This window comes from Thermobia domestica, chromosome 3 (assembly GCF_964235325.1).
Source record: "Thermobia domestica chromosome 3, izTheDome1.hap1.1, whole genome shotgun sequence".
In the NCBI taxonomy this organism is placed as follows: Eukaryota; Metazoa; Arthropoda; class Insecta; order Zygentoma; family Lepismatidae; genus Thermobia; species Thermobia domestica.
The window spans coordinates 152,733,704-152,755,554 of record NC_137456.1 but is presented as its reverse complement, the minus strand read 5'-3'; the positions used below and the strand labels follow the sequence as shown (position 1 = coordinate 152,755,554).

Here is a 21,851-nt window from a genome sequence, read left to right as displayed (position 1 = left end):
ACAATTTTGGACCTGAATGTATACAGCAAAGCATACAGTGGCGACAATGAGGATCGCCCCCTTCCTGCAAATTCAAAGCCCACCATCCCCTAATAAAGTTATAATCACTGTGTTTTGGGATGTCAAGAGGGGTTTTCTAATTGATTATCTTGAACACAGGCACATTATCACGGGACACAATTACGCACAGTTAATTCCCAAATTACACAAAATACAATTCAACAAAACAATTGTAAGACATCAAGGATCGTAATCTGGATAAGTTTTTGTTTGGATTGATCTTTAATAACGTGTCTGATGAAGGTGATGTTAAATTATTTAAACTGTTACACAAGTATTATTAATATATTTAGTACTTTGGTCAGTTTCGTTTTATTAATACATGCTATATGCTGCAATTGTAAAATATGCCTACCATGTAGTTTATTGTGTCTCAAATTTGCTGTTTGATCCTCGCCCACGCGAGTTTATGGTGGGCAACATAGCGTCCATGGGGTTTCTTTAAGATTCTTTCGTTTCCTTCTACATTCTCATTCCTCCAATTATTTAACTTAATCACCCGTCTTCTTTAGCCTAAAGGGCTAACTAACCAACTAACTAACTCTATGCTTTATGGATCACAGAGGTTCAATGCCGCGTTCACAAAAGCTCTCCACTGACTTCTATCCTTAGCCAACTGGATCCAGTTTCTACTTTGTATTCCTATCTCTGCGAGATCCATATTAATATTGTCCTCCCATCTGCGCCTAGGTCTTCTTCATGGTCGTTTTCCGATTGGTCTTCCAGTCAAGACTTTGAAAGCGTTCCTACTTTCTTCCATCCTAGCTATATGACCTGCCCACCTGAGCCTTCTAGACTTGATGACCGTAACAATGTTTGGTAAACCGTATAAATTATGTAGTTCCTCGTTATGAAGTTTCCGCCATTCCCCATTCCCGTTCCTCTTGGGTCCGAATATTCATCTCAGAATCTTGTTTTCAAATACTTTCAGTCTATGTCCTTCTTTCAGAGTAAGCGACCATGTTTCGCAACCATACAGAACAACAGGTATGATTATCGTTTTATATATTTTAAGCTTCAAATTCCTCGACAGAATTCGCGACGACAAGAGATTTTGAACTGAAGCCTAAAGGGCTAAAGACGTAAAACTAAAAATTTCATTTCATTTTATTTTCATTTTTCCAAATATCGTTTACAGTATTCGTTTCCCTTTTCTCCACATGTTATTTATCTATAATTCACTCCAAAGTTACACGCAATGTGAGATCTTTGATCCTTACTCAAATGAGCAATGCATCTAGTAACTATACAACGGCACTACAAGTACATATTTTAAATAATTCTGACGCATACCTTTTGACACATTAGCAAATATGATGCTGCTTGTTGATATTTACCATCGTCTTCAAGTTGTGCTGCGTACGCTTCACACATTTCTCGCCACAACCTGTAAAGTATAAATAACAAAATTCAGAATACTGGAAATTAAAATACATAAAACATATTTTCATACATGACTCACTCGAGGCGATGTCTCAAAATAAAATATAAGCTGTTATTTCCTGATTAAAAAAAAGTATTATTTTTGGCTAGTAGTATACTGCCGAGTACAGTAACGTTCCTTGTGTTCCAATGGCCCCACTGTGGGGGTGTTTTGAAGTTTTCTGGTATTTTGTAATTGTTTTGCAACTAATTTTCTAAGAAATGGTTCATCAATTCTTTTAGGATTGTTCTATTGATGAAAAGATCCACAATGATGGATACAGTGTAGCAGCTATTTTAAGAAGATACTGATAAAAGTAGCGGAGAGTACTGAAATTATTTAATAACTATTTGGGGATACGGTAAAAATGCTACTAAGTTGCCGAAGAAATGCAATTATATTAAATTGATCGAACAAAAGCGGTTGAGTAATAGTGTGCAAAATTTATACTGTCCTAATTTCAAGCATTCTTACATTACCTGTACAGGAGTTGTCTTTCTTAAGTGTAAAATTCTCGTAAAATAATTTTATAAATACGAAGATACGTATTTTATAAACATATATAAACAGGATTCGTATTTTTATAAATACGAATAATTTACAAAAAGACGTACTTTAAGCATCGAATTCAAAAATAAGCAAAGAAAGTTCCCCTCACTATTCGCTATTACTTACATGTGATTTACCATCGGAGCCACTGAAACATGCCAATCTGTTAACTCTTTCTTTCTTGCAGCATCCTTCAAAGTTTCACTAATTTTACCTTTCCATAACTGCATATGATAAAAATACTCCAACTGGTTGTGAGATCGATGATGCTCCTCTGGAACGATACATTGATAGATATAATCCAATTGGTAACAGATTTAAGAAACAAATAAGTACACAAGCATCTACTTAGAATCATATTTGTAACAGAATTAATAAAAATAAATTTTAACTGTTTTATCTTAAAATTTTTATATTCTATTTATTATTTCGTTAATTTCTTAATTTTCATTGTTTAATTTTCTTCTCTACTTCAGTGAGGGTCCAGTTATAATGCATTATTATTTAAAACAAAATAGGGCCCTACGGGGCAATTTTCCCTAATCCTCTTCCTTAGACAACAGTTTGTTGAATGTGTGTAAGTCATCCATTTTCTAGATCTTTGTTCTATTCCGTGCATTCTGCTTATTGTTTCATGTCATGTAGTAAGGACTTGAGTTACGAACACATGGAAGTAGCTTTACGAAATTAGCATTAAGGCCTTATCTTACATAATAGACTTAGTAATCAAAAAGTTAGATAAAATATTATCACAATAAAGTCAAGTCTCGATTCACGTATATTATTATGATTGATTCACAAAACCAAAAGGTTTTGATGTTATGTGACACAGAAAAAAACTTCAAATACTTAAAAACTTTCAAAGAACAAGTACAAACCTTCTTTCTCCAAAAGACTGAACACCGAATCTCGATCTCCAAAGAATCCAAGGTGATATAAATCATCAGAACCGAGAGTTAAATTTTCTTTACGTTGCTCTGGCACAACAGAAGTGTCATCTTCTTTCTCGTTTGAGTGAATACAACTGCTTTCCTTGCTGGTATCGGAGGATGATTCGTATCCGAGAATTTCCAACATTTTATAGCAATCTTGAATGTTTTTCTCCTTTCCACGATGAAAATTGGTAGAAGAGACAGGGAAAAATGACCTTTTTATTTCCTTCTTCTTTCTAGGTTCTACACGGAGTGCTAAAAATACCCAAAAACACATATAATATTGGTACTTATCTACATGTATATTATATATATATATACCATTTAACCGAACTCGATGTGACCAATGGTTTTTTGGTGGAACGAGAACACTGAAATAAATCTTCTTGACATACAGTACAGTATACGAGGCGAATGTCAAAAAAGGCTGATATTTTTGGAAAAATAAGAAAATGATAAAAAAAAATGTATTGTGATTTATATACAAGTACACACCTTGGCTACTTTTTCCAGACATTTCTGGTAGCGCGGCACAAGCTTCCGTACACTCTCTATGTGAGTATCTGCCGCCTGAGAGTGTACTTGTGCGGCAGCTTGTATTTTCAAATTTTAAACGTCATAAGAATTGTATCAGTGTTGTTACTCTAGCTATAGTAAGTAGAGTACCATATGAAATCTAAAAATTAACTCCTTCATTGCAAACCTCAACTGTAAAAAGTAGAATTTGTTAAATTTCAACATTAAACTTAGGGAGAAATTTTCACCTATTAAGGTTCACTAGGACTATCACAAAGTCCACTAGCAGCGCGCTAGGAATCTCACGCACTGGAGATGCGCTCTACCACAGAACCACTGCTTCATCCCAATTACTATATTTTAGTCTTGATTGCGCTGAAGATGTAACACACAAATCCTTACCTTATTATCTTCATATATTTTAAAGAAAATTTTGATCAATGGAATAAACATTTGAAAAATATTAACGTAAAACAATTCGTTTAGACATTACTTACATGACATAGATGAAATAATAATAATAATCTGTTCCACTTTTGTTGAAACCAACTTATTTAATATACATACTCCGTAGGCACGACCACCTTCTTTCAGGAAAAAAGTATGGTTAAAGAATGCGTTAGGTTTCAATTTGGTTACAACGAAACTTTCATAATAAAAGTAAAACACCTACTTATATGCCGAAGAAGTTCAGTGTGAGCAACGAATACATGAATTAAATAACCTGATTGCAACAAAAAAGACTTGAATATTATTTTAAAGAGTATTTTCTGTATAACTATACAGTTGATAAGATTTGTTTATTATATTACCTTTTTCATTCTTTGCAAATTCTATCCCCTCTGCTTCTATTTCTTCCTGATAAACAGAAACCACTGGTGCTGTAAATGAAATAAAATAAAATAAAGCAAAATTAAATAAAATAATAGAACTTTACGAAATAATTACGAATAAAACATATTAAAAGAACAAATCATTGCCACCTGTCTTTCGAATCTGTTTCGTCTTCACAGTGTAACGTTGAATGGTTGATATACCTGGTGTATTTTATGCCCTTTTTCAGAGCGAGGCTATACAGGATAAGCCTTCAAGACTGAAGTGATGGCTGAACAACTACGGTACGTTCATTCTCTTCCACCGCGAACACTAGATCCCGTTATGGTTTGGGCCGAAAGATGCGCGCACTCAAAGTATAAGGAAAATTAAAATAATATATATATATATATATATATATATATATATATATATATATATATATATATATATATATATATATATATATATATATTACACTGCCATCGAACAATCTGCCACTGTCAGCCATACTGGATAGAATGTTTAGAAAGTATCGACTGAAAAACATTCTCAGGGCGAAGCTGGAATAGATCATGAAGAAAGACACGACAGAGGATGGACAAAAATATGGAAACACCTGGCATAAAAGAGTAAAACACGATTTGCGTCTGAATGGTAGGTGTCACTATTGTCAACGGAACATCCTGTGAGGTACACAAGCTGGCCAGTCGAACAGATGAGACAGTTACGGCTCAGCGACCGGTCCGTGCAGGTTATCATGAATCATATTTGAGCTGACAGAGTTTCAAAAAGGGCAAATTGTGGGTGCGCGTATAGTGGGAGCTTCCGTGATGAAGCTAGCGGAAATATTTGATATATCAAAAGGCATATTCTTGAAGAACATGACTGCCTACAAGTGTTCCGGAAAAACCGCATCAGCGAAGCATAATTCTGGACGCAAGTATGTGTTGCGTGACAGAAACAGACGGACATTGGGTACGATTGTGATCAAGCAAAAGAATACCACGGCGCCAAATCATAGCTGAGCTGTATACGGTGCTTACAAACTCTGTTACCGTCAAAACAGTCAGAACAGAACTCCAAAAGCAGGGTATTTATGGCAGATCTGCAATTCCCAAACTACTCGTCACTGCTAACCATGCTGCTATACGGAGACAGTGATACAACGCCGATATAAACTGGACAATGGAGCAATAGAAGACTGTCATCTGGTTGGATGAGTCTCCTTCACATTGTTTCCAGCTGCTGGCCGATTTACGTGTGGAGAACGCCAGCACAAGCGTACGATACAGAATTGTCTGTTACCAATAGTGAAGCATGACGGTGGTTCAGTAATGATTTGGGCAGCCATATCCTGGTATCCTGCGGACCCATCATCACCCTGCACGGACATGTCACTGCCAAGAACTAACAAGTAAGTAACCATTTTGAGTGTCAATCTGCATCATATGGTGCAAACTTTGTTCCCAAATGGTAATGCCGTGTCTCAAGATGACAGCCCTTGTTCATACGCGACCTGTACTTCTCCATTCCCCGCCGACTGCAAGAATGTTCTGCGTGCTAAAGTTGGTTCTACTCGCTATCAATAAAGGCAATGTGCAATTTTTCATGTATTTTAATATTTTTGTCCATCCCCTGTAACTCTATAAAGAAGGAGGTGGTCGGTGACATCCTGAAGAAACTATACAAGAACTATGTAATACAAAATATCAGTGATTACCAAAAGTAGTAAAACATAGAACGTGGATGGAGGATTCCTTTTCAAACAAAATGACATTAAGAAACCTGTGAAAATAATAATGATAGTGGTTGTGTCTTTAGGTGCTGTGTGGCTGTGGACGGAGAAAAGGCAGAAAATACCAATGGCCATATAAGTATGCTGCGTAACTTCGTTATTTATCATATCAATTGTATGGACATATATATCAACGAAACTACAAACTACTTTAATCAACAGGTTTAATACACAAAAGTTATTTCTGCTCTGTGAAAATTGGTTATTTATTTATTTATTTAAATGCGTCTAAAAACAATAATTTGTATTTAGCAAGATAGCTAGAATCAAACATATTAATTCATATTTTCATTCACAGTTATAAGTTCTTTTCATACATTTTCTCTTAGTTCGACAGAAGAATTACATTTTTAACGAATTTCAAACAATTAAAAATGTAAGGCTATACACTAACCTTCGGCTAGCTGAGGACTTTCCCTCAGACCTCCGCACTTCCTCGGCCTGCGGTCTCGTTCATCTCATATTCTTAAAATATCTCTAATCTTAAGGGATTTCGAGACATGGCCATGCTATTTCGACAATCCCAACCCACATTCTTTTTTCTTTTTTTCTAAGGGAAATATCAAAGAACTCTGAAAAACGTCTTTAATTAACATGTCTCTACTTTTACGGAAGTTCGAGATATAGCCATCTTATTTAACAATTGCAAACCCACCCTTTTTTTCTTCCCTTGTAGGGGAAATATATATATATAACGCTGAAACATCTTTAATTATTTTAAATTACAAGCATAAATACTAATTTTCATGCTTCTTACCTTAAGGGATTTCGAGATATAGTCATTTTACTTTAACAGCAGCAACCCGACTTCTTTTTCTTCCCACCTTTTTATTTTCCGTCAGGAAATATCAAAAGACGCTGCAATATGTCTTTAACTATTTAAAATAAAAAGTTTAAATACCAAATTTCAGGTCTCTAACCTTAAAGAATTTTGAGATGAGGCCATCCAATTATAACAACTGTAACCTCATCCATTTTCTTCCTATCTATGGCAACTATCAAGCAACAGTGAAATACGTGTGTAATTATTATAAATGGGAAGTCCGAATACCGAATTTCGTATCTCTAACTTTAGAGATTCTGAGATATGGACATCTTATTATAATAAATGTAATTTCAGTCCCTTTTTATACCTTCTTACCCCTTTTCTTCTCTTCTAGGTCAAATATCAAACAAACAAACAAACATACTGCTGAAACGCGTGTCTAATTATTTTAAATGAGAAGTCTATATACCAAATTTCATGTCTCTAACACTCATATTCCGAGATATGGACATTTTAACATAGTAATTTATATTCTTCTTTTCCCCCTTTCACGTCGAATTTCCAAATATATATATATATATATATATATACTGGTGCTGAATTAATGACGATAACAAAGATAACCATCTTGTAGGAGACCTCGAAAGAAGGAAAAACTCTAGTAAACATAGTAAAAATGCCTCCTTCCAAAGTTATAAAATATCGTAAACGAGAGAAAACAAACTTTAAAGTTCCATAGGTCGAGAATTAAGGGACCTGCTGTAACTGGGTTAAGAAGTTACTCAGGAACTACAACACATCCTACCTAAATATCTACGTTTTAGAATCCTCCGGTAAATACACAACGAATTGTACAGAGGAAGTTGTAGTACGAGATACTTTTAAACACTAATTAAATATAAAATGACAATATTCACGTAGATGACATTTAAAAGTCATTTCAATTCTCCGTTAGTAATCGAAAATGACTAATTTCACCTTTCCCATTCATGTAAAAACCAATACTATTTTGAGGTGTTATGCAAACACGAACACAACATAGTTTAACTTCTAAGAAAAGTTTTCATGATAAAGTGAAATCAAATTTCAATAATGAAATATAATTTGGTAACGTGAGAAGGATTTATTTACTAACTTGGTCTTCTTTAAGAATAACAACGATCACAATACGTCATAACTCAAGAGTAGGACACAGCTCCCTCGCGGCTAAGCGGTTAGCGTACGCGCCTTTGGCGTGGGAGTCCCAGCGGGAGCTCATGTGATTCAGATCCTACGTTAAGCTGTAAATCCACATCTCATATAACGTCGCTGCTGAAAGGGACGACAAATTGCAAATCAAATCAAATAACTCAACAAAATCACCTCTGCAAAAATTGGCCATGTATAATTTTATTCACAGGTAAATGCAATTCCTGAAAACACTTTGTACTTCCAAGCTTTCGGCTGTCCTCTGGAGTAACGACTATGGAGGTTAAAAACTGGAGAAACAATAATAAAAATATCAGTGAGGTAAAAAAGAAACGGACTCACCAGGGTCGAGAAGTGTGAAAAAAACACCTTGTTCAAACTTCCGGTCACTCATCTAATAGTGGAATAGCACGCTGCAACATGGCGGGTTCAATTTGTATGCTCCTTTATTTTGTAATGGAAGGTTGACAGTTCACATTGGTGCTTTTATTTCTATCCAAATGTTTGTATTTCTCAATTGCCGCCTCCCATTCCTTACTCAACCACCTCTTATCTGAATTGAACTTTGGATTTCTTAAGCAAATAAAAAGTTTCCCAATTTAATTCTTAGTCCCAAATAAAATTTTTGAATCATCAATATTGATTGTGTTTCTTTCAAATGTTTCAATAGTTCTGAAACTGGATGTTCTGTTTTGGTCTCTCTAAGATGTTCCTTAATCAGTATTTTGAGGTTTCTCTTTATCATGCCTACATATTCATCCTGCAACTGCATTTTATATCATAAAACACCTGATTATTTGCTGGAATTAGTGTAGTAACTCTTAAATAACTCTTAAATTGAATGATATTTTATCCAAAGTTTTTTTTGGGGGGGAGGGAAGGGGAACGAGTTAATGCAGTATGGAAACAACAATGTATGAAACCTACTTATTGTCATGTCAGTCGTTTCGGTTTTTGAACTATCGGAGCATAAATTCCTTCTAACCTGAATATATCGACTTAATAAACCGGACTTTGGATACCCATTCATACTATCTAGCTTCAGCAAGTAACCAATCTCCTTTTGTAATTCGGACTCTTAATGAGTTAAGCATAGCACACAGAAAGAAATTCTTCCACATATTTACTTTGGTAACTGGATTATATGCAGATCTGTAATGTACCCGATAGAATTATTTTCTTTGTCTTTCTGCAATGAGCTTTTGCAAGTAAAAAAATTTCTGTAGGGATTCCAAAATAAAAAATCAAGATGATACTATCATGTTTTTATTCCAGCGTTACACGAAGCACGGTAAACAGTTTTCAGCGGTATCCCTAGTTCGAGTTACAACCTGTGAAGTCATATTTTTTTGAAAGTTTTGCTAAAAGAAAAAAATGCACTTTACGAGACACAAAAAACACTTCAAACTATATTTATGCGAGTCGTCCGTGTATTTAAGACATCTACCCATGGCAGACATGTTTTCATACTTTTCTGTTCGATATATATATTTCCTCTGGCAATTTTTCTGCACAGGCGCGGCAAGTTTTCTGCCATCAAATCGCAGATCGCGGCATGTTCTGCTATGGGGGGTAATGTATATATTGTATCCTTGCCGTGTTCACTATAAGCCCACGGCGAGGCACACTGTTACTATCAATGTATCCACCGAAACTATGTGCATCTAACCGTGTTTACAAATAGTCTAACTTGATCTTTATTCAATTTGTTGTATTTATTCTAAATCTGAGCTCTACAGCCACTTGCACATTTTCTCTAATTTTCATATCAACGAAAGAAAGATAACTGAACTGGAATCTTTCTTGTGAACAGAAGCATTTACGCAATACTGAATTGGAAAGCCATTTTACGAAAGAACTGTATAGCCTGTCTCTTAAAATTTGGCTTTAGAAGAAAGAGTATATACTTAAAGCTGTGTCTGTTTTTTCATTTAAATAAAAATTTTCTCATTAAAAATATGATTAATTTTAAAAAGCAAAAAATAAACACAGGGCTCAAGAGTAACACGTATTATTGTTTTCGTTTCACATGAATTGTGAAAGTAAAACACGAAATGAAATGAAATTTTTAAGTTTTACGTCCCACGATTATGCCGGTTAGGCTAAAGGAGACGGTGATGATGAGTAATGAATGAAATGGTGGAATGAAGAAAGTGGGAGGAAACGGGAGAACCCCGAGAAAACCCACTCAACACGGTGTGTCCACCACAAAGTTCACTTGGCGGGGGTTGGGATCGAACCCGGGACCCCAAAAGTAAAACACGAAAACAATTAAGAAAAGTTATACTAAGTTTAAACGAGATTTATATCAATGCTAGCTGAAATATACTCATTCTTCGTATGGGGGCTGCATTTGGAAGTCAAAGCGTGTGGGATCACCGTTAATCTTAGTAACCGCGAAAACCATGGATTTGATAATAATATCGGTCATTTTGGATTATTTTTACATGTCTCGGTATACTCCTTTCTTCCCGGTGACCCCCGGCCGCAGCCGAATGGAGTGAATGCGATCGGAATTTCACCAATGATCTCAGCGACCGCGAAAACTATGAATTCAACATTAATATCAGTCATTTTCTACTACTTTTACATGTCGCGTTAAACACCCCCCCCCCCCAAGACCCTCCTGGTTCGAATTTTGAAAAAAAAAAAAAAAAACGCTGTCTTGGTCCGGGGCCTGGACAAAGGTACCCGTGACCAAAGTTTGATAACTCTCGGTTTACTCGTCTGGTTTCCAGGTCGCACACAGACAAACAAACTCTCTATTTTATTTATATTAGAAGATAAATATATAATTTATATTAAGTCTAAATGGTACGTATATGAGAACAAGAACAGTTCCATTAAAGAAGATTTTGGGAACAATGAAATTCTCACTTGGCCATCCAAACTAACAGACCAGCATGAAATATAGAGAACAAGACATTAGATGGCAGTTGTTAAGCCTGTAACAATCGGTATCTTCTGCCGACCTTCCATGTAATTTATTAATTTACTTCAAAAGTACCCTACTTAGTTACTTAAAGAAGCATCTGCTAAAATTTACTTCAGTCACTAAGTAGCATATTCCATGATACAAAACGATAAAAATTCTCACATTATTAATACTTGTCTACTTAACGAATTTCACATGCTGAAGTAAGAAAATAACGTGACTTACATCTTCCAGAAGATTGCATAAACAGAGCTCCCACTTTGTTATATAGTTAGCATACGTCCTATCGATACGAGTTCGATTCCCAGTGGGAGTTCGTGTGGTTCGGATCTCACATTAAGCTATGGGTTAACATGTCATATAACCTCGCTGAAAGGTACGTTAAATTTTAATCCAAATAACTAACGAATAACTGTATAAACCTTGTTATATTGATGATGAATAAACGGGACGTTATCCGAAATATTTAAAAACAATTAGCTGAACCTGCGCTGTCTACTCAGCGCATCGTTCTGTTATGACCATGAATCTCCTTCTCATTGTGCATGTCTCCTTACACAAGTAAAGGATAAGAGACTCACAAAGGAAGTGAACTGCTATGTATAGATGTTGGAGTGAGTTTGTAGCAAATTTGTAGAAGTAATACGATATCAAGTGGAAATATTTTTTTTTAATAAATCCATATCCGTCCGAGTACGCCTCATTGCGTTTCTTAAGGCCTTTGAAGTTGCCAGCATGCAATAGGCTTTGCTATTCGGATTTAAGAAAAACGCCTGCAATGACCGTCAACCCGCCATACGTAACTTCTCTACTGGTTGCCTAACACCGTAGTTTCGGCCTGCAACAATGTTAATCTTATAAGCTCAAAACGAACCCTAAAATGTTGAGTAAAACAATAACTACATGGTTTTTGAAAATTTACATGACAACTGGACAATCTAAACAAAATTTGAAATGGACCAGTGAAAACGGCACGTTTCTAGCACTTATGGTCTTTGAGATCTCACTGTCGAAAGGATTGCAGACAAACATATAAACTTAGCATTTTAATATATAGACTTGCTGAACCTATGCTCTCTACACAGCACATCATTCACATATAAGCATGAATCTCTTTTGTCATTCCTCACAACATCTGTTCATGTCTCTTTATAGATCAAGTGAAAGACTTCTTGATAAAAATCGGCAAGGGATATCATAAAGGGGAGGTTTTTTCGGTAACTTTTTCAATATCTCGCACCGTTTGCAAGATTTGAACCTACTTCCGGCTGGAGTTCCTAATTCATGTATGATCAGTGTTTTCTTTCTTCTTGCATGCAGTATGAATAAGCAAATACATTGTATACACAATTAATTATAATGTCAGTGATATATGGTGTTCTTTGGACAAACACTCCAAATAATAAATATTCATCTTAGACTGAAGAAATGGTCCGTTTTTCATTATCAATTGGTCATGAAATAAACGCCTAAGAGATATACTACTCTGTACATAATTATGTTGTGTTGTAATGTATAATTTGTAGGATACGATGCTCTTTTTTTTTTTAAATCAACACTTCCAGTGTACTCCTAAAAAATGTAATAAAGAAATAATAGCTATGTTTTTTACTATTATTTAAATATTCAATTAGAGCTGGACAATCTACACAAAATTTGGAATCGACCAGTGAAAACGGCACTTGTGGTTTTCGAGATCTCATTGTCGAAATGATTGGAGACAAACATATAAAATTTTCTTTGTAGACAAACATATAAACCTAGCATTTTAATATATATATTATACGTTAGGCTATCATTGGGAACATGCAGATTAATAGTAACTTTGAAGCAAACTGCTTAGTGATTCAGCTAATACCTTTTATGCCATTAACTTTATCGTTTGTTGAATTACTATTAGCTGCTTCTTCGTTTTTTGTTTCAAAGGAAGAAAGTATTGCCTTTTTGGCTGACTTCTTCATCTTCTTAATTTCTTGCTGTGCTTTATCTGCAAAAAAAGAATTATATATACACAATTAGTTTTTATTTATTAATATACAATTATTGTTTTTTTTAAAAAAAATCACACAGAATATGCATTTAATTCTATATAAATAAAATAAGTGATTTCTAACATTTAACATTTGAAGAGGTCAATTTGATATTTATGCTAAACTTATGCAGCGCCCAAAGGAAAAAGTCGAATTCTGTTAACTTTCCAATAGTCAGCTGTTCTTCTTACAACAAATTCACATGAGCTGAAGTAACCGTTCTTTGTTTTTGTCTTTAACGGAAAACGTTTGAAACAAATCACATCATCTATCATAGAATACTTACTGACGAAACCCAAATTACGAAATCGATTCACATTCTTTTATAAAATCTTCAGTCAAATGTCTCCCGAAAACGAATTTTTTTAAAGTGTAGATTTTTGGCAATCAAGGATGAAAAAACAAAAAGAAAGAAAGAAAAAGAAAAGAAATTCTTTGATGATGTTACTTCATATACTCTTAAAAAGAAATTTATCCAAACGTTTGATTTTACCATGTATGAATATGCTGCTAACAAAAAGCAGAGAGTAAGAACAAATTTATGGTTTGGGCTTGAAAAATAGTTACTTTAGGACGGTCTATGCTGAACAAATGAATGAACAAAGAAAAGTTTAGACACTATACAAAAAGAGGTCTAACAATAACATGGAAATGAAAAAAGGGATATCGTCCCCATTAGGGACTAATTTATCTTTCATACTTCGGAAAAACCACCCTGAAATAAGCACTTAATTTACCTGACTAAAATGGGTATACTAAAACAAATATAGAAATTAGAGTAAAGGAATATTAGCGACTCTAATTCAAGGACTTGTGTGGTTCTAAATACAACACGAAGTTCGTAAAGTAAGTTCCATTTCGATTTTTCTCCACGACAGCGCTACGATCGCAGTTCCGTTCATGTGCACTAGTTACTCTGGTCCAAGCAGAACGAAATGACGCCATTTTGAAATCGCTCTGTGTTGTGTGTCGTTCGTAGTGATTGTTTATAATGGCAGCGTTGATTTAAAAAAATCCCACCGCTTGTGATATTAGATGAATGAGAAGAACGTAAAACCAAGCGACATTCATCAACAAATTTATGAGATTTACGGAGAATAAGCAATGAGTGATTCAATGGTAGGACGATGGGTCCGACAATTTAAGGAAGGGCGTGATCAAGTGCATGACGAAGAATGATGTTGGCGTCCATCTGTGGCTTCTGATGAATTGGTGAGAGCAGTCGAAGAAAGGACTAAGAACAACCGTAGGTTTAAAATTAATGCTCTTAGTCTTGAATTTCCACAAATTTCACGAACAGTGCTTTACGGGATTGTTACTGAAAAACTGGGTTTTCGTAAACTTTACGCACGTTGGGTGCCTAAACTTCTTGCTGAAGGACATAAAAAAAAAAAAAACAAAGGATGGGCAGCGCACTTGATTTTCTGACATGTTATAATGATGATGGCGAGAACTTTTTATCGCAGATTTTCAGGGGGGATGAAACTTGGGATGCTTATGACACTCCTAAAACGAAACGGCAATCAATGGAATGGACGCACACTTCGTCCCCAACAAAGGTTAAACCAAAGAAATTCTTGACATCCCGAAAAGTCACGTGCATAATGTATTGGGACAGACAGGGCATTTTACTGATTGAATTTTTACCACGAGGTGCAACAATCAATGAAGATGTTTATTGCGAGACGCTTAAGAAACTGTGCCGTGCAATACAGAACAAGCGCAGAGGAATGCTCTCTAAAGATGTGCTTTTTATTCACGATAACGTCCGATCACATCCTGCGAATATGACCAAACAAAGCTTTGACTGGGACGTTTTTTGCCATCCTCCGTTCAGTCCCGACCTCGCTTCTAGCGACTTCCATTTCTGTCTGCATCTGAAGTCTTTCCTTGGTCACCGCTTCAACAACGATGAAGAGCTAAAAGAAAGTGTTACTACATGGTTGACAATACAGGCGGCAACATTCTATGACACAGGAATACATAAACTTATACCACACTATGAAAAATGCCTGCAAAATTACGGGAACTATGTGGAAAAATAGTATAAGGGTTATTGATTTTTGTACAATACATTGCTTTCTTTATCTCTATTTGATTTCTTTTTTATTACCAAACGGAACTTACTTTCCGAACGAACTTCGTGCACACATTTTTTTCAACTGTGGAAAGTTATGATTTATTTAAGGTGACGAATATCTTAAATATGTTGCGAGGAACGATACCGACGATGATGATGCCCTACATAATTCAAGGCCAAAGAAACGGTTAAAAGTAATATTAAACAGAACAGAAGCTTTAATGACAGAGATCATCAAGGATTAAACACAATCATCAAGAAGGAAGAAATGCTGAAACGCGTGTTTGGTTACACATAATAAAAAGACTATGTACCGAATTTCACACCTTCAACTTAAATGAATCTCCACATTGGACACTTTCTGAAAAAGCGAAGAAATCTGGGTACTAGCAAAATGATCCCTCTTTCCCCTAAGGGGTATAATTTTTGAAAACACTAAAACATGTTACAGAAAATTTCATCTCTCTAATTTCATTGTGAGATACTCAATTTTTGACAGTACCATCCTTTTTCTATTCCCTTAGGTAACGTGTTGCATTGCTTATCTCTTGCTTTCATGATAAAGGGATCCTGTCCAAATTTCATCTTTCTACCTAGAGTATTATGAACTGGGCGGTGATGAGTGAGTCACTTCCATTTTATAGAGTATACACAGGGCATCTCACCTACCTTTGCGACCTGAAATATTTCCGAAATGGTAAAAAAATGTGACCCTAGGTATCCAATCATACGGCCCAACTTCAAAATTTCAAATGGAAACCCCCTATTTTTATTGCGGATTCTGATTCCGCGACCGAAAATACGCAAATTTTACTTGAAGTACTTTATATATAGTATATAATTAGTATACATGAGCATTAGTTGTGGATATTGTACGAGTAGAACTCACTCCACACATTTGAATTATCCTTGTAACAAACGTAAGTTAGATTTGAAAAGAAAAATACTGAAAAATGGCCGTCACTATTATGTTCATCACCTGAGAAAACTTTCGATTTATTACAGTTAAAAGATGAAAATAAAATATTTCAGTTTAACGTCCCACGATTACGCCTGTTAGGCTAAGGTAAACGGATAATTAAGGCAAGTGAATACTGATGAAAGAACTGGTGGAATGAAAATATGGAGGAAATGGAAATACATCGAGAAAACCCACGGACACGGTGGATGTCCACCACAAACTTGCTTGGTCGGGAAGTGAACTCGGAGCCCCACACACCAGAATTAAGTGCTCTACCACCCCTATTACAGATAAAGAAATACACATAGAACTCTAAACTTTGATGAGGCCACACTTACACAAGTGGCATTTTAAATCATTACCAAAGTACTTACGTTTCTCGTGAAATTCTGTTTCAGGATACTGAGATATTTTCCAAACTCTCAATGTATAATCTTCAGCGCCTGTCATAATGAATTCAGGATCTACAGGACTCCATACACAACACAATAGGTGTGCATTATGATTATCAAAAATTGCTATTACTTCTTTTTTAGGTACATTCCAGACCTGTTCACAAAAAATAAGAACATCTATAATTTTACAATCAATAAAGAATAATCTAATATATGGATGTCACTGTCTTGGCACACATTCAAATATTCTGTTATTTTTTAAAAGATATTAAAACCTTCTTCTACGGACTTTAGAATGAAGTGCAGAAGCCCAAGTTCTTAAGTTTAACTTGTACAATCAGCGGCAAAAAACCTGCAACATAATCATGTAAGTTTATTGTGAAATAACGAAGTCTTTTGCTCTAAAATAAGTGTTCACGGGAGGACGCCGAGGTTTATCCTTCCGTGATTCGTGCCACTTAGACGTTATGTTGATTCCCTGTGCTGTTAGGCGTAGTATCACAATAAACTTACATTCTCATGTTGCAGGTTTTTTGCCGCGGATTGTACAATTAAGTTATATTTTTTGGGAAGTCACAAAGTGGACAATTCTTGTCAATAAGCTACATAGAATACCTGAGAATATAACACAAGAGAAACCATACGCAAAATATCAATGAAAACTTCTATTTATTTGTTTAATAAATTAAGTTTTTGATTGTATATCAATAATTTCCACAGTTTATCTAATAAGTAAGAAGACTGCAGTTGTAGTTTAAAATTAGCCTCCAAAAATTATTTAATGGACTTGTTTTTAAGATGAGCTGATTACTCATTGAGTGAACCCATTCATCTGTGCTATTTTAATCAATTTTTTAAATATAAATAGTGCTCGTGGGTTTTCTCGGGTTCTCCCGTTTCCTCCCACTTTCTTCATTCCACCATTTCACTCATCTCTCATTATCACCGTCTCCTTTAGGCTAACCGGCAAAAGCGTGGGACGTAAAACTTAAAGATTTCATTTTCATTTCATTTTAATATAAATAGTATTCAATTTACGTCACTTTTCTAATGAAATTAGAACATTTATTTATTGAGCAATGTCACCAATTTTCAGTTGTTGTGAGAGAAGAGAGAATGAAAAGAAAGCAGGAGAAGAAATAATAATAATAATAATAATAATAATAATAATAATAATAATAATAATAATAATAATAATAATAATAATAATGGAATATACAACGAACCAAGAGAGCGGTTTCGCAGACAGGATGGCAAAGGTAATTGTTTTCCAACTCTTTCTAAAAAATATAGGAGAGTCAGGGAGGAAGGATTTTGAGGACAGTTACGCGGATGGTATGGTAAAATATACAAAGTGTTCGGTACCAATAAGAAATCTGAATAAGTCGAGACCAACAGTGATAGAATCGTCCGGTTTTATTTTTCGGAAAGAGGAACGAATAGAATTTTATGCTTATCAGACAACTGAATGCAACAAGACTTCACGCATGCGCATTACTCGTGAGCAAAATGGCGCCCTTTATTGTTCATCAGAAGGGCTGTTTTTGGTTCGCAGAATTCAAGTCCCCTGTAACAGTACAGAGAAGATTTAGACAACAATACGGACAGACCAGGCTGCCATTGTATTGCTAGACAGCATCATTAACTTGAGGAAGAAAGGCAGTGATAAAAAGCCATGAGACGGTTCGAGATGGCTTTCAGCGAAGTCCACGCAAATCGATAAGGCGTTGAGGTCACAACTGCCAATCCCGCGTTCGATTGTGCATGATATCTTGCATAAAAATTTACGTCTCGGAGCCTGCAAGCTATAGCTTGTTCAAAAACTTCAGTTTAATGAGAAGCCTTGGAGATATGTATTCACTACTGAAATGCTATCGCACATTGATAAGGGCAATGATTTCCTTCTGACGAAGCCACCTTTCATACGTCAGGTAAGGTGTATGGGCATAACTACAGACTATGGGGTTAGGGAAATCCCCAATAATTTGTGGAACATGAACACACAGCCCAAAATTAAACGTGAGGTGTGCGTTGTCTGAAAATTAGGCCCATTCTGTCATTCTTTGAAGAGGCTACAATTACAGGAGTAACGTACGTACTGGCAATGTCGGACAATTATGCTGCAGCTCGCATAGCACAGGGATAACTGGTCCAACAAGACGGAGCTCCTCCGCATTATGCCCATTGCGTGAGAGAATTTCTGGATAACCATTTCTATAACAATTAGACTGGAAGGTGAGGCCCCATTCAATGGTCACCTGACTTGACCCCTGGACTTTCTTTTTAGGCAGTACGTGAAGATTTGTGTCTAGCAGACCCAAGTTCAAAATTTAGATAAACTAATACGAAGAATTAACGATGCTTGTGGATCCATGTCACCTCAAATGTTATGCAACACCTGGAAGGAGGTTGATTACTGCCTTGATGTTTGCTGTGTAAGCAACAAAAGGTGGAGGTGTACTGAGATGAGTTGAGTGATTTTTGTGCGAGAAATATGAAATTCTGTTCTTTCTTTTTTTCGAAAAACAAAACCAGACGATTCTACCAGTATCACTACTGCTTCTTTAGTTATTCAAATTTTTTATTGGTATATTTTCATCCGGATACACTTTATTTTGTCAGTATACGGTAATCGGTATATTTTGAGTATAGTGTCCCTTTTAGTAACGAGGCTATATGAGACGTGGATCTAGAGCTTAAGTGGGATCCGAACCATATGAATCCGTCGGGAACCGAACCCCGGAAAACGTAACAAATAAAATTTTAAAATGCCACACTTAAAACTAAAGAACCCATCAACGGCAGTTCAAGAATTATGTAGTATGCATGAATCTCCTTGTCATTCCTCACAACACCTGTACATGTCTCTTTACAGACACAAGTTAAAGGTGTCTTGATAAAAATCGGCAAAGGGCACCATAAAGGGGAGATTTTTTCGATTTTTTCTTTCAATATCTCGCACCGTTTGCAAGATTTAAGCCTACTTCCGGTTGGACTTTCTAATTCATGATGACCAGTGTTTTACATTACACACACAATTAATTATAATATTAGTGATATATGGTGGTCATTAAGCAAAACACTCCAAACAATAAAGATTCATCTTAGACTGGAGAAATGGTTATCCTTCATTGTTTATTACCATTTGGCCATGAAACACACACCTGAGAGATATACAACCCCTGTATACACACATGTTATGTTGGAATGTATTACTCATAGGAAATGATGCTTTACTTTTCTAGTGGGGGCGCGATGGCTCAGTGGTACAGCGTTCACCTCCGGTGCTTGGGGTCCCTGGTTCGATCCCAGCTCGCGCCGTGTGGACTTTATGGTGGACACACCGTGCTCGTGGGTTTTCTCGGAGTTCTCCTGTTTCCTCCCACTTTCTTCATTCCACCAGTTCACTCATATCTCATCATCACCGTCTCCTTTAGCCTAACCGGCATTAGCGTGGGACGTAAAACTTAAAGATTTCACTTCATTTTTTTTTACTTCTCTAAAATTTCAACACTTCCAGTGCACCCCTAAAAAAACATGTAATAAGGAAATAACGGTCATTTTTTTAAATATTCAATTAAAACTGGACAATCTACACAAAATTTGGAATCGACCAGCGAAATTGGCACGTTTCTAGCACTTGTGAATTTCGAGATCATTGTCGAAAGGATTGTAAATAAATATATAAACTCTTCTTGACCACAAAACATGTAAACCTAGCATTTTAATATATAGATGATAAATGCCTGCTTGAAATTACAGACTACCTTAAAAACTTAAAAAAATAATAAATAAAATAAAACAAAATAATAAACGATTTACAATCTTACACTGTAAACGGAGATTCAAGTTAACTTCTTTATTACATATATTAAATATTGACTATCATGTAATATAAAATTAACCTAACATTAAAATTTCCAGAACATATAGAATATTTCCTGGTTTCCCAGGCTAGGAGATACCCTAATAAATAAATGTATAGGGTGGGATTACAAGACTGTTCAATGTTAGGCTTCCCGGGGTTTTATACTTTTTGTAGTGCTCACATTGCATATTATTTATTGTTGTCAGTAACGAATGTTTAACACACTGAGTTTGACACGGAAGTGTGAACGCAAGTCTATTACGAATCTTAAGAAAACGAGGCTTACAATAATTTGCATAATTGAAATCATCTGTAACATTCAGCAGCGGATACAAGCTAGCCCTTGGAAGACTATCACAGTAAATTGAAGTATCACGAATGACATTTCAATGAGTGCTGAAATCTCTGCGACCTTACGCTGTACCGGCTTACATACATTTAGCAAATGAAACGGGTCGCCAAACAACTGTACTACTACACACAGATCTTGCATATGGTTACCGAACGACTACTGTACTTGTAAGCAACGGTTATGGCAACCGCAGACTCTTTAACTTGACCATTTATGGTTTTCATCTTTGTGAAAATTTAATCGCAGAAAACATTACGGACACTATCGTAGCATTACCGTTGAAGAAATGCAGACAGTATCACCAACATATTGTGACCTGTAGAAAACTGACAATAATAATGAAAGTGTGAAATATAAACACAATAATGAATACTAAACAATCTACCAGGACTTACACTAAAATACAAATGCTGAGCAAAGCAATGTTTTATTAAAAAATAATAAAATAATAAATGTGACAGTTTCGGATATCTAACATCCTTCTTCAGATACTATCGAAAATAAAGGAAATTGCATATATATATATATATATATATATATATATATATATATATATATATATATATATGTCATTGTTATGACAATTTTAAAATTCTTTAACAGACATATATAATAGAAACACGGAAAATTCTGAACGCTGATTGGTTAATCAATAAAGAATCATCCAATCATAATACGAGTTGATCAAATTGATACCAAACACCAAGATCCTCTCTGGTCCAGTAGAAAGTAAGCTACAAATTAAGACTTTCCAATAACTTGCCCCACTGCTCGTCGATTTTAAGTCCTGTATTCCAATTCACAATACAGCTTTCCTCTTTTTCAATTAACCTGGCCTCCTTCCACTTATTAACGTCCTTTGTTCCCTTGCTAACACTTCACTCTCGCACCAATTAATATTGTGCCCCATGTCCCTTACATGTTTAAAAATGGCATTCCTTTCTCTTTCTAATCTCACATCATCTTGATATTGCTTTAATCGTTCTTTTAGTTTGTTTTCCCGTTTTCACCTATATAACAGCTATCATAATCAACACACTTTATCTTACAAACCACTCCTCTTCTTTCCATCATCTCCTCTCGGCTTTCCTCTTTTCCTTCATTCTTAACACATCCAATAGTCTTCTACTCCCTTTCCTGTATGTTCCCTATTTTCTTTAGAACTTTCTTGATTACCTCAGTATC

The 21,851-nt window shown here is 35.4% G+C and overlaps 1 protein-coding gene across 3 annotated transcripts in view; it reads right to left on the bottom strand.

Moving 5' to 3' along the window:
• rig (gem nuclear organelle associated protein rigor mortis) overlaps nt 1-21,851 on the bottom strand; it is an 88,199-nt gene that overhangs the window by 19,830 nt on the left and 46,518 nt on the right. For 2 of the 3 annotated variants that reach the window (XM_081751898.1, XM_081751897.1), the window contains exons 11-16: nt 16,426-16,600; nt 12,839-12,967; nt 4,293-4,361; nt 2,911-3,219; nt 2,159-2,306; nt 1,354-1,447 (exon numbers count right to left, since the gene is read on the bottom strand). In XM_081751898.1, coding sequence (XP_081608024.1) covers nt 1,354-1,447; nt 2,159-2,306; nt 2,911-3,219; nt 4,293-4,361; nt 12,839-12,967; nt 16,426-16,600 — 924 coding nt within the window. The remainder of the gene's footprint in view (nt 1-1,353; nt 1,448-2,158; nt 2,307-2,910; nt 3,220-4,292; nt 4,362-12,838; nt 12,968-16,425; nt 16,601-21,851) is intronic. The other variant, XM_081751899.1, reaches the window with a different exon arrangement.